The sequence below is a fragment of the Chamaea fasciata genome, unplaced genomic scaffold (assembly GCF_029207755.1).
Source record: "Chamaea fasciata isolate MVZ Bird 193981 ecotype frontalis unplaced genomic scaffold, bChaFas1.0.hap1 SCAF_29, whole genome shotgun sequence".
In the NCBI taxonomy this organism is placed as follows: Eukaryota; Metazoa; Chordata; class Aves; order Passeriformes; family Sylviidae; genus Chamaea; species Chamaea fasciata.
In genome coordinates, this window is record NW_027094114.1 from 2257879 (window position 1) to 2271705 (window position 13827).

General features: G+C 53.8%; 2 protein-coding genes across 2 annotated transcripts; both read left to right on the forward strand.

Moving 5' to 3' along the window:
• Positions 1-1238: 1238 nt before the first annotated feature.
• On the forward strand, positions 1239-2193 carry LOC136302565 (olfactory receptor 6F1-like; the record flags this gene model as incomplete). The annotated part of the gene is given in 4 exon segments (XM_066206036.1): positions 1239-1273; positions 1275-1610; positions 1612-1745; positions 1748-2193. Coding segments are annotated over 4 exon segments (951 nt in total), but the record flags the coding sequence as incomplete, so codon positions are not given.
• A 7871-nt stretch (positions 2194-10064) lies between these two features.
• Positions 10065-12445, forward strand: LOC136302448 (serine/threonine-protein kinase pim-1-like). The gene is made up of 5 exons (XM_066205939.1): positions 10065-10304; positions 10425-10523; positions 10641-10691; positions 10898-11264; positions 12339-12445. Exons 1-5 carry the CDS (start codon positions 10065-10067, stop codon positions 12443-12445), a joined length of 864 nt encoding a protein of 287 aa, XP_066062036.1.
• The last annotated feature ends 1382 nt before the right edge of the window (positions 12446-13827 follow it).

Genomic DNA, 13827 nt, shown 5'->3' on the forward strand with positions numbered 1-13827 from the left:
CCCCTGTGTAAGGGCAATAGGATTGTTTTGTATAACTTCTGCTTTGACAGCCTTGCACAGCTGAGCAGACATCCTGCTGGTGTTTTGTGTGAGTTACATCCTTTATCTGTTTCTCCAAGGTTGTGCTGTTCTGTTCTAGTGTCCTCATGAAATCTCCTCTTTCTTGAGGCTCAGTTCCTTATGGGCACTGATCTCTCAATATCTCTATTTCATTTTATACTGTAGGGCACTATAAGAGTGAATCTTGATGCAAGCTAAAACCATACAGCAATTATTCTGGTGATCATTATAAACAGATCTTTTAACCAAGTCCAACTGGGGAACCATGAAGAAAGTTTGGTCCAGATTTCTTCAGATCCGCAGGAGGTGTTATCTTGAGCTGTGCATTGTAAAAATTTTTAAACTACAATACTCTGTCCCAAAATCAGTTCTTGAGCTTCCTGGATCAGGAGAAGAGCAGCTGCTACTGCCCTCTGAGAGCCCAGACAGCCCTGGCTGACACTGTCTGGTTGCTGTGAAAAGTTGGCCCCAGCTATGCTCTGGTCCCCAGGAACTGTGACAGCACTGCCAGTGCTGGGTTTTGTCTATCCCAGGGAAACAGATCAAATGGGTCCAGGGGGTCTGGGAGCCCCAAAGCAGGGCCTGCAGGAGGGTGCCCTGAAGCTGTGAAAAGGCAGCCCAGGAATCACCAGTCCAGACTGTAAAGTCCTGCTGAGTTGCCTTCAGGAGCTCAAACAGAGGCTTTACCAGCAGCCCATAATTGCTGATCCACGGCTGACACCATCCCCCCACCCCGAGAAACACCTATGACTCTCTCACCATTTGTGTCTGTGGAGTTGGCAAACAGCTTCTTTTCCTTCCTGTCCCAACCTCCTTTGTCCCTGGAAGATTTCCAATACCAGGCAGGATTCTGTGGTCTGCAATATTTGTAGTAGGGGTTTACAGTAGGTCTGACTGAGCTGGGAATTTCCCAGGAATGGGGGGAAATGGCCAACAACCTCTTTAGAATCATCTGTTCCGGTGAAAGAATTCTTTGGGAGTGTTTAGAAAAGGTGGACAAAAGACAACAAAATCTCTAAGGATTTTTCCTGAAATGGGAAACAGAACAATCAGGGTGTGAGGATTGTTTGAAGCACAATCTCTGTGCTGTATGGCAAGACTGCAGGAAAAGAAAGAAGCAGAGAAGGAAGGATAGAAATGTTTGTCCAGACTGTGAAACTATCACCCTTGTTTTTGCCATGTTCCTGTCTCAGCAAGATGAGCGGGAATTCAGCACCAGAAAATGCAACAGCAGTTACTGAGTTCATCCTAGAGGGTTTCCCACAGCATGATCCAAGACTGCGGATGTTTTTATCTCAGGTCCTTCTGCTCATGTACCTGACAACAGTGATGGGCAATGCAACCATCCTTTTCCTCCTGTGTGTGGATCACCACCTGCAAACCCCCAGGGACGTTTTCATCTGCAGCCTGGCCTTCCCGGAAATCTGGTTTACATCCTCCACAAGCATCAAATGGTTTGTGATGCTGAGTTCTGGTCAGAACACTCTCTCACTAGGCAGCTGCTTTGCCCAAAACTATTTTTATTTTGCCCTGGGCTGCACAGAGTTTTTCCCTGGTTGTCATGTCCTTTGACCGCTGTGTTGCCATCTGCCACCCTTTGCTCTATGCTGACATCACGAAGCCTCAGCTCTGTGTCCACCTGGGTGTTGCTGCTTGGGTCCTCAGCTTTGTCCTGCTGAGCTACCGCTGCTCTTCCTCTCTGAGCTGTCTTTCTGTGGCTCCAAGATCCCCCATTTCCTCTGGGACAACTCCCCCTTGTTCAAACTGTCCTGCTCTGACACCAGCCTGCTTTGGGAAACAGACTCTGTCTTCTTACCGTGTGTCGTGCTGGGCTCCTTATGTTTGACTCTGGCATTTGACATCTGCGTCCTTTTCTGTGTTCTGCATCTTCCAGCAGCCTCTGGGAGGAAGAAAGCTTTGACCACGTGTTCTTCCCATCCCGTCACCTTATCCATTGCCCGTGGGAGCTGCATTGCTCTCTGCACGTGTCCTGCAGAAGATGTTTCCTTGAGGACCAACAGAACTGGAGCTCTGCTGAACACAGTCCTGTTCCCATTCCTAAATCCATTCATCTGCAGCCTTGGGAACAAATCTGTGATCCTGGCCCTGAACAAATCCATTGCCAGGCCAAGAACAAAGCCTTTCCTCTAAGCATGGTGCATTTCTGGAAAGCCATCCCAAGGATCTGGTATCATCTGTTACACAAAACCAATGCCTGTGTGTGCAGCCTCCAAACAGGGCTGCCTCAGGAGATTGATGCTCCTGCTGGGTTGTGTCAGGTTAAGAGAGAAGAGACTCATCTGCACTCCCAGACAGGGCACCAACAATGGCAGCAGGACAAACTCAGTTCATTCTCTGCCCGGGCTGCTCCCGGGCCCATCTCAGGAGAGCCACCAGCTCATTAAGAGCCCATCTCTGGAACAGAGAAGAGCTCAGAGGAACAGTGGCAAGTGACAATCCAAATTACAGCTCCTGAGCGATGGACACCTTGTCCCAGCTCCTTTCCTGGGACAGCCATCAGCCCTGCTTTGAAACCCCAAAGTTTGAAACTCCAAAGTCACCCTGCCAGTAAAGAAAGATTTTCTCCTGTGCAGTCTAAACCCGCCCTGGTACAGCTTTGAACCATTCTCACACGTTCCATCCCAGGATATCAGGGAGAAGAGAAAGGGAAATGCAGGGCAGAGCCAGGGGGGCAGCGAGATGGGAGTGTGCAGCCTGCAGGGACACAGCAGCAGCTGTGGGACAGCGCAGGACAAGCTGTGCTGGACGTGGCCAAGGGCCTGGCAGCGCTGGCAGTGCCCAGGAGAAGCCAAGTCTTGGTGCCCTGGGGCACAGCAGGGTCTGCGCCACCAAGGGCTGGGAGGGGACACCTTGTCCTGAGGCCCTGGGGCCTCCTGGCACAGCCCCAGCAAGGCTGGGCACTGTCACCCCCTTGTCCTGCCCTCAGCATCCCCCCACATCCATCCCAGTGGCCCCAGGGATCTGCTGGGACCAGTCCCTGGGGAGCCTTGGTCAGGAATGGCCCTGGGGAGCTCCTCAGTGCTCCCAGGGACTGCAGGTTTTTCAAAGCACTTTGGGTTTTGCTTTTGCCTGGGAGTCTCTGAGGGGTTTGTGCAAACACGGCCTCCAGTTGTCTGCTGTAATTAGTGCCTTGAGATGTTTTGTCACTAACAACACTCAGTGGGGCCCATTAATGCCTCAAGTTACTCAAGATTCATTATAGTACTACTTTTTGACACTGAATCACTCTGAGAGGTTTGTGCAGTCATGGCCTCCAATTATCTGCTGTAATTAGACCCTAGAGAGGCTTTGTACTGACACTCAATGGGGCTCATTAATGCTCTGAGCTACTCAATGTCTTTTAAGGTACTTTGGGTTTTCCTTCCTACATTCCGTTACTGAGAGGTTTTTGGGCACTCTTGGCCTCCAGTTCTCTCCTCCAAGGAGTCCATGAGGAGCCTGTGTTGGGGATGGACCTCAGTGGGACCCAGGAATGCTTTGAGACACGTTGGGTTTTTCCTCTGACTTGGACTCCTGGAAAGGTTTGTGCCATCTCCTCTCAGGCCCTGAGGGCTCAGCACCAAATGCACCACGGGGCTCTTTGGGATCAAGCAAGTCCTGACAAACCACGGCTCTGCCTTGATTTCCCTCTGCTCTGGTGCAGTTCATTAGGAAGGTTTTGTACTGCAGTTATGGAGAAAGATTTCAAAGAGCTTCTAAGAAATTCACATTCCTGTTATAAAGGGTGTGTTTTATTACTGTTCTCTTTGGAGCAGAGGTGATTGCAGCATTCTGTGACTGATGTCGATCCATGGTCTGGCCTACTCAGAGAAGCTGTGCCTTGAGGTCTGACCCAGTGTGGACAACCTTGTTCCACATTCCCCAAGCCCATCCTGCCTGTCCTCACTCACCTGGGACCTGCTTTGCTCAGAGAGCTGCCTGCACTCAGGCAAAAAGGGCTTTTCTATTTTTGAAGCAACGTAAAACTTGTAATTTTCCCCACTGAAAACAGACACACTCCTCAAGTGTGTGCCAGCCCAAGGGGCCACCAAAACCACTCCAGCCCTGCCCTGGGCCGGCTGTGAGGGTGGATCAGCATCCCAACCTGCCCTGGGCCACTGCAAGGGGCTGTGGCCATGGACACTGCACTGACCCCACTGCTGGGTTTTGGAGACACAGAAACCGGGAGCAGTTCAAATGTCCTTGGAAACAATGGGGAGGACTGGGACATACTGGGGGACACTGGGAACACTTTGGGAGACACTGGGACATATTTTGAGTGATACTGGGGGATACAGGGACAAACTGGGGACAAGGGCAACAGTGTGGGAAAGACTGGGGGACACTGGGGCGTTCCATGAAAGATATTGGGGGATACTGGAAGGGAATGGGAGTGAACTCAGGTGTATTGGGAGGGACTGGGCTGTACTGGTGATGAAATGGGCTATAAAGGGGGGGACTGAAGGGGCACTGGGGCAGAACTGGGCTGTACTGGGGATGAACTGCACTGTACTGGGAAGGACTAGAGGGGTTGAATCGGCTGTTCCCGCCTCCGCAAACTCCCATTTGCCGAAGCTCCCGCCCGTCACCGCCAGCACCCAATCAGTGCCAGGAAACCGGGGCCTCGGGGCAGTGCCTGGTGTCGGTGCCACGTTTCGGTTTTGCCTTCAACTCCCGTCACGCACCGCGGCCCAACTGAGCCCCATTGCACCCAGGACTACAATGCCCGTCATGCCCCGCGCTCCACAGAACCCCGCCCCCGTATCCCCCCTCCTCCCCATGTGTACCCTACGTTTCCCCAGACCCTCCAGGATCCCTAAGTGCCCCTTCAGTATTTATTTGGAACCCCCCAAAATCGTCTCCGACTCCCCTGAATGCTCCCAACCCCAGAGATGCCCGTTAGAGCCACTTCTGGGAATTCATCTCCGATCATCCCCCGTGCTCTCAGAGCTCTGCCGAAAACAGTCTCGCGCCGAAAATTCCTGCTGTGCCCCGTGTCCTAAAGTGCCCGCTTCGAGCTCCCCAAGTTCCCCCCAATTCCTCCCGAACTGCACACGTTTCCTCCGACGACCTCAAGTCGCGAGTCGGACACAAAAGTGTCCGCCAAGCGCCTTCGCGGACCCGCCGCAGCTCCGCTTTATGCACTCCCGGGACTACAGCTCCCAGCATGCTCCGCGGCGCACACAGAGCCCGATTCCAGCCGTGACTCCATCTCCCGTCATGCCCCGCGCCCCTCCGACAGCCATAGGAGCTGCGCCTCGAACTCCCGTGATGCTCCGCGGCCCCTTTTACCCTGTCTGAGAAAACGATAAAGAAGATGACAAAAGGAGTAAAAATAGGACTAATTAGCATAAAGAGGGAGGAATCGATAGCCAAATGTTGTCAATGAATTAATGAAGGGAATTCTGTTACTTAGAACCAATGACCAATAATTTTTTTGGGTTGCTAAAAATGTATCAATTTTTTAAAATACATGTAAAACTTAGGTTAAAACATATATAATAATATTTTATATATTTTAAAATATTATTATAATTTCCTGATAATTTTTTTTAAAAAGAATTCATAATTTACAAAAATTATTTCAGATGTCAGTTTTTGGTGGATGATTTCAGACACGGTGAGGTTGAGGTGAGGAGCAGGTTGTCCAAACCGGGTAAGCCTGCAAGGGGCTCATTCTCCATGCCCAGACCTCCTAAGGAGTTACTCAGCATTAAGATCACTTGGGGAATGTTTCTTTCACCTCTTCAATGGACTGAAAAATAAAAAAAAAAAGCAGCCTTGATTAGAAAAAAAATCAGGAGGTGCACTTTGAAATCTTCCTCCATAAGAGAACTACAAACTGGCTCCAAGCAGCTGCACAAGCCCTGGAGACAAAGACAAGTGAAGGAAGAAAAGGAGGTTGTGACTGCTTTCTGGATTTGAATCAGCCCCATGCTGGATTTGGGGCTGAGTCCAGAAGCTCCAGGCACTGAGAAAAGGTTGAAGAAGCTGCTCAAGGAGGCAGAAGCAAAACTCCAAGTCCCTTGGAGCATCCCTGGGCCCCACTGAGGGCAGGGAGTGCCAAAGGCTCCCCACGGACTGCTGAGAGCAGATCCTTGAGGCCAGGATTGCAGGGAGCCGCAGGCTGTGAGCAGGGAACTGCAATGCTGAGCCAGGCCTGGGCTGGTTGGAGGGAGCAGAAAGGCCAAGCCCTGAGCCCAGGCCTGGCACAGCAGGGCCTGTCCATCCCGGGTGGCTCGGGGCTGGTTGTGGGGCAGTGGGATGGGAGGGGCAGCAAGGACAAATGGCACAAAGCTGTGTGACACTCCCGATCCTCATGGCACTGCGGGCCAGTGTGACACAGCAGGGCCTCATGGAAACAAGAGGCCATAATGAGCCTGCGGGGCTGTAACACCCCAGAACGCTGAAATAATGGGGGTACCCAAAGGTTATCTTACTCGAGTTTGGTGCACAAGGAGAAATGCCAACCAGATAGTCTCAGGATGAACAGATGCACAGAATATTCTTATTTGCAAAGAACAGTCAAGGATCATAAGTCCAATTCTGAAGTTAATGGCCCATAGAGGGATGGAACCCTAAACCTCGGTGATATTAGCACCATACTTTAACCAACTGAGCTAAGAGGTCAAAGCAACACACAGCTCTACTGGCAAAATATAGAAAATCAAGGAACTTGGAAAACCATTTAATAAAACATCCAACTCAAAATAAAACTCTTATCATAGCAGTAGCTTCATTGACTTAGCCCATTTGACCTGGAAACCTTTACAGAATTACAGAATGATAAAATGACTAGATTGGAAGAGACCTCCAAGATCATTGAGTTCAACCCATGTCCCAACACCTCACCTAAGCCATGGCACCTAGTGCCACATCCAGTTTTTTTTAAAACACATCCAGAGGTGGTGATGCCACCACCTCTCCAGTCAGATCGTTCCAGAACTTTATCACTCTTTCCGTAAAAATCTTTTTCCTAATTTCCAACCTATATTTCCCTTTGTGCAGCCTTAAGACTCTGTCCTCTCGTTCTGTCAGTGGCTGCCTGGAGAAAGAGACCAAGCCCCACCTGACTACAAACACCTTTCAGGGAGTTGTAGAGAGGGATAAGGTCACCTCTGTGTCTCCTTTTCTCCAGGCCAGGTGCCATTTGCCTTCTTGGCCACCTGGGCACACTGCTGTCTCATGTTCAAGGTCCTGTCAGCTAGAACCCCCAGGGCCCTTTCTGCCTGGGCACTGCCCAGCCACACCATCCCCAGCCTAGAGCACTGCAGGGGTTATTGTGGCCAAAATGCAGGACTCAGCACTTGGACTTAATAAACTTCACCTTGTTGCACTCTGCCCACCCATCCAACTGTTCCAGGTCTCTCTGCAGAGCCCTCCTACCTGCCAACAGATCAACAAATGTTCCCAGCTTAGTGTCATCTAAAAATTTACTAATACGAGATTCAATAGCCCCATCCATGTCGTCAATACAAATGTTGAACAGAGCTGGCCCCATCACAGACCCCTGAGGAACACCCCTGGTGACTGGCTGCCAGCTGGATGCAGCACCCTTCCCCACCACTCTCTGGGCCCGGCCATGCAGCCAGTTGTTAACTCAGCAAAGAGTCCTCCTGTTCAAGCCGTGGGCTGCCAGATTTTCCAGGAGCGTGCTGTGGGAGACAGTGCCTAAGGCCTCGCTGAAGTCCCAACAGACAACATCCACAGCCTTTCCCACATCCACCACACAGGTCACCTGGCCATAAAAGGAGACATAAAAACTGGTCAAACATGACCTACCCCTCCTAAACCCATGCTGGCTGGCTCTGATACCCTGGCCATGACACAATATAAACTGCTCCATGACCTTTACCAGGTACTGAGGTCAGGCTAACTGGCCTATAATTACCAGGATCCTCCTTCCCACCCTTCTTGTGAATGAGTGTCACATTGGCCAGCTTCCAGTCCTCTGGAATCTCACCAGTGGGCCAGGACTGTTGGTAAATGATGGAGAGCGGCTTCAGAAGCTCATCTGCCAGCTCCCTCATCACCCTGGGGTGGATCCCACCTGGGCCCATAGATCTATGAACATCCAAGCAGCTCAGCAGTTCTCTGACTGCCTCCTCCTGGATACTAAGTTGCCTCCCACATCCAGTACAGAACAAAGGATGGCCTTCCTATTGCAGTAAATATATTTGAAAAACTTTTTTTAATATCCTGTACAAAATTGCCAAATAAAGTTTGAATTGAGCGTTGGACTCCCAAACACTTTTCCTACATGCCCTTGCAATCCCCTTAAATACTCCTTGACCTGACCCTCCTTCCAAAGATGATACATCCTCTTTTTATTCCTAAGTTCCTTCAAAACCTCCTTGCCCATCCAGGCTGGACGTTTGCCTCGTCAGCTCATCTTTTGGCACACAGGGAAAGCCTGTTCCTCTGCCCTCAAAATCTCTCCTTTGGAGCACGCCCACCTTTCCTGGACTCCTTTGTTTTTAAGGGCTGCTTCCCTAGCAACTCCCTGAATAAGTCTCGTAAATAGGCCAAAGTCTGCTGATTGGAAGTCCAGTGTAAAAGTCTTCTTGATGTTCTTCCTGATTTCACCAAATATCGAGAACTCTATAATTTCACCATCACTGTGTCCCAAGGAGCCTCCAACCACCACATCTCCTACCAGCCCTTCTCTATTTGCAAACAACAGGTCGAACAAAGGCCCTCCCCTGGTGGGGCTCACTCACCAGCTGCAACAAAAAGTTGTCCTCCATACACTCCAAAACCTTCCTGGACTGCCTCTTTCCTGCGGTATTAAGTTCCCAGCAGATATCTGGCAGCTTAAAGTCACCTACAAGAACAAGGCCTGGTGATCCTGAAACATTCTTCAGCTGCTTATAGATTAAGTTGTCCACCTCTTCTTCCTGGCTGGGTGGATGATAACAGACTCCCAGTAGGTTCCCCTGGTACCCTGTCCTGTTTTCTTAGGGTACAACGGTAACAATGAAAACCTTACCAAGGGCACAACTCCCAAGTCCACAAAGAAAAGAACAGACAAGCTGTCAAGTTCTTCAAATATTTGTCCTGCTTTGCTGCAAGACTCCTACTGCACACACGGTGTGGAAAGCCAAGGGAAGCTGCAGTTGGTGGCACGTCTTGTGACAGAAGCTGCACCTCGTTCTCCAGGAAGTGTTCTTGGAAAGAGCAGACAGGAGTGTGGAGAAGATTCTGGGAAAACTGAAGGAGCTTTTAAGAAATGAAATGAAACTGTAAAGAAGCAATCAAAGATGTCCTTGTCAAATGATTTTGATGCTCCCCTTTTCCATCTTGCACTACTTCTCCATCCCATGAACTACAAATGGATCTCACCTCTAAGATCCATGATTTGGCAAGTTGGAGATGCTGTAAAATACCATGAGCTACACACAATTTGCCTTCCCCTGTTTTTCTTGGAAAGCAATGCTGGAGACACAAGTGCAGTGCTTGGGCCAGGTACGAATTCTGCATTCAGGGAACGTGCTCTGACAGTGTCTGACCCTCAGCAGGGACAATGCACAGCAGCAACCAAGGGGATTGCTCTGCCACAGTGCAGGAGTCAAGACTCTGGGTCTTGGCTCCTGTGGGCAAAGTTCCCGTGTTTGGACAGGCTCGGGGGTGCCCCAGGGGAGTGCAGGGCTCGGTGTGGGGCTGTGCGGGCAACGGATAAACGGATCCGGGGAAAAACGGCCCCGGGGCTTCAGTTGCTACGGCAGCAGCGGCAGCAGTGGCAGCAGTGGCAGCAGCAGCGACAGCAGCAGCAGAAAAAGTGACTTTTGTCGACTTCCTCCTGCTTTTCCTCTCCCGCAGTCCTGCACCCTCTCCCGATCTCCCTGTCCCGGTGTCCCCGTTGTCTCGCACTCTGCCTCTCCCCTGCAAGGCCGGGCCATACCCCCGGCCCGCCCCCGGCCCCGGGCGGGCCTGCCCCGTCCCCGCCTCTGGCCCCGGGCCTCCCGCCGCGGTCTCGCCTCCGCCGGTCTCTGGCTGTCCTGGCGATGGCAGTGCTGGACGAGGATCAGTGCCTGGGGCTGTGGCGGCATCGCCGCCCTTTGCCTCCGCCTGTGCCGAGCCCGACCCTGGCCCCGGCCCCGGCCCCGGCCCTGGCCCCAGCCCCGGCCCCTCCCGGGCCCCGCAGAGGACACACGCGGCGCGGCCGCTCCCGCCGCCTCCTCTGCGGCTTCCTCAACCTGAGCTCCGCCGCTCGGCAGCGTGGCCGCCGGCCCCGCGCTGCCGCTGTCGCATTGCCAGGAGCAAACGCCTGGAGATTCCCGGCCCGGGGCGGTTGAGGGGCGCTCGGGGGCCGTTGCTGGCCCCGGGCCGGCACTGACAGCCACGTCTCGCCGGCAGGGAAGGCGCAGCAGGGCCTCCAGGAGCAGTACTGGCTGGGTTCGCTGCTGGGGCGCGGCGGCTTCGGAAGAGTCTTCGCAGGGACGCGGCTCTCGGACGGCGCACCGGTGAGCGGCGGGGCTGGCGGCGGGCGCAGGAGGAGGAGGAAAAGGGCAGAGGAGGAAGAGCATGGGGCTGGACAGCGTGGGCAGCGAGCTCAGCCCGCTGCTCCCCTTGGCTTGCAGGTTGCCATCAAAAGGGTGCCACGGAACCACGTCCGGCACTGGGGAGAGCTGGTGAGTGAGCGGGGGCCAGCGGGAGAAGCCAGGGGCGTGCCGGGCAGGGACGAGCCGAGGCCCGGCAGGGTGGAAGCCGCCAGGACGCCTCGAGGGAGAGCGGGCGTGGGGCCAGCGGAGGGTGCAGAACATCCCGGGCTGGGTGAGGGCTTCCCCACCCCTGGCACGGCCTCAGCCCCACTGACGGCATCGTGGTCCTCCCACAGCCCAACGGCACCAGCGCACCGCTGGAGATTGTGCTGCTGGACAGGGTCTCCACTGGCTTCCCTGGTGTCGTCCAGCTGCTGGAGTGGCTTGAGCTCCCCAGTGAAATCGTGATGGTGCTGGAGCACCCGGAGCGGTGTCAGGACCTCCAGCATTTCATTCGGGCACAGAGGTTCCTGTCCGAGGAGGTGGCGCGGGAGCTGTTTCGCCAGGTGCTGGAGGCCGTGCGGCACTGCATCAGCTGCGGGGTCCTGCACAGAGACATCAAACCAGAGAACATCCTGGTTGACCTGGCCACTGGGCAGGCCAAATTGATCGATTTTGGCTGTGGCACCTACCTTCAAGACACGGCATACACGCAGTTTGCAGGTGAGCCCACGCAAGGATGTGCTCCCAGTTGCTGACATCTCATGGCCCAACATCTCACAGCCCAACCTCGGAGTGGCAGTGGGGATTCTCCCTTTTGCTGCCAGTCAGGGCACTGAGACTTCAGCTGAGTTGCTTTTGAGCAGGGATGGGTTGGGGCCCAGCTTCCAGCCCTGCTGGCAGCCTTTGCCAGCCACTCTGCCCAGGACTGGGGCTGGGGCAGCCAGCCCGACAGAAACACCCGTGGGTGGGGGTATCAGAGAGCGTGGAGTCATAACCTGTGTACCAGCCAGTTTGGTGTGCAGGTGAGAAAGGGCTTGGACTGCTCCTCTGGCCTTCTTTGTCTTGTGTTTATAATGTTATTTGGGGCAATGCAGGCAGGGAGGAGGAAGGCATGGTTTTCCTCCTGCTCTGAGTGGATTTTTTCTTGTTCTGGTCAGGCCTTTCCAGGGCTTCTGCTGCCCTTTTCCTACACCAGTGGTTTCTTTTCCAATGCCAGTTTTTCACACAAGCGTCAGGTCCTGGTTGGAGGGCAGCGGGTCACACCATGTGCCACTGGGGCAGTCCCCACATGCCCAGGGATGCTGGGGCCAGGCTCTGGGAGCAGCAGCCTTCCCCATGGTGAACTGCATCTGTATTCCATAGGAACACCAGCATACAGCCCCCCAGAATGGACCGACTTTGGCTGGTACTATGGCGAGCCAGCTACCATCTGGTCCCTGGGCATGCTCCTGCACCAGATGGTCTGCGGTCAGCACCCTTTCAGGAGTGGCTGGAACATCAGCTGGGGCCAGCTCCCGCTGCCACAACGGCTCTCTCAAGGTGGATCCTCATCTTTGGGCATGGGGGGAATACCAGTGCTGGAAGACAGCAGTTGGCTCGTGAGCATCCTGCTCTGGCAGCTGCTGAGGAGGTGGCACATGTCCTGCTCTCCTGCTCTCATGCAAAGCAGGGAATTGATGGGAATGTTTAGGCCCAGCTCTGAGCACATCCAGCATGGCCTGGGCATGGGAATATGGGGCAAAGCAGCCAGGGGCCTTCTCCAACTGACTGGCAGTTTCTGGTTTCTCTTCCCAGAGTGCAAGGATCTCATCAGGTGCTGTTTATCCGTGGATGACATGGAAAGGCCTTCAGTAGAAGACCTATTTCGTGATCTTTGGATGCAGGATATTCATCTGGAGTAGAAGAAGGGAGAGAGCCAGAGGCTCATTTTGATGCAGGGCCCTGGTAAGTTCCAGCTGCACACATGCCTTGGCAATCAGAAGCAAAGAAACCCAGACTTTTTTGTGCTGCCTGTGTCACTGCACAGGGGTCATCAGGTGGGCACAGGCAGCCCTTCTGCTGGAGCTGAGCTGCTCTGCCCACCACTGGTGGCTGCCATGCGAGTTGTTTTGGCTTGTGCTGGTTCGCTGACAGCTGGGGCCCTGGGCAGAACACTGACAGCCTGGTCTCACCCCCAGGGAAGGAGAAGGAGCCCCTGGAGAAGCTGGACCAGGTGGGGCTGCTGCTGCTGGAGACAGCGAGGACGACAACAAGGATGACAACCTCTTCCTGAACCTGGCCACCAGCAATTGAAGGTGATGGACTTCAATTCTGGCACCTTCTTCAAAGCCAGGCTCCACAGCCAATTTGCAGATGAGTTCACACACAGGGGGATGCTCCCAGATTTGGGCATTGCACAGCCTGGCCAGGAACCAAAGGTTCCCCCCTTTACTGGGGCTGATGCAACTGATTGTTCAGTGGGCTGCCAAGCTGCTTTGTGGCAGGGCTGGGGACACGGGCTGGGGTGGTTCTGAAATGGGAGTCGGCTCCTGGCCCTGCCAACAGCCACCACCCCCCACCATGCCCTGGGCTGGGGCTGGGAAAGCCAGCCCGACACAAACAAAGCCCCAAGGTGGGAGCAGAGGTGGGACTCCAGAACCTGTGCTCGGCTGCTTTGCTTTGCCGGCAAGGAAGGACTTGGGCTGCTCCACTCCCTTTGTTTTCTTTGGGATCACCATTATTTTGGGGGGCAGTGTAGGGGGGGAAGAGTGAAAGCATGGGCTTCCCTCACTGGTGGGTGGGTTTTTCCCTAGCATGCAGGGCATGGGGGCTTCCTCAACCTCTGACAGAGATAGGATCTTTTACCTTTTCCCTCTTTTCCCTTTTTTGTCTGTAATCTCTTTTTGTTAATTTGATGATTGTTTATCTAAAGGAAGCCTTCTAGGTGGTGTCCAGTCTTGACTGGGAAGTGCTTGGGACCAGCTGTGGAGTGGATGAAGGAGAAGGCTGAGGACGTGGTTTGGGAGCAGCTTTTCTTCCCGCGGCGGATGGCGTGAGGTGTGTCCCTGTCTTGTTGGCACGGGTGGGGTAAGAGCTTTTGGGAGATGGCAGCCAGCACAGGAGCATCCTGCTCTGAGCAGCTGCTGGGGAGGTGGATCTGTCCTGGCTGGCTGCAGGCTGGGCACGTTTCCTGCCCTCCTGCTCTGCTGCCAAAGGCAGCAATGATGGGCAGCTTTGGGCCCCGCTCTGAGCACGGCCAGCATGGCCTGGGCACCGCGGGCGGCTGGGACCAGGGCACAGGAGC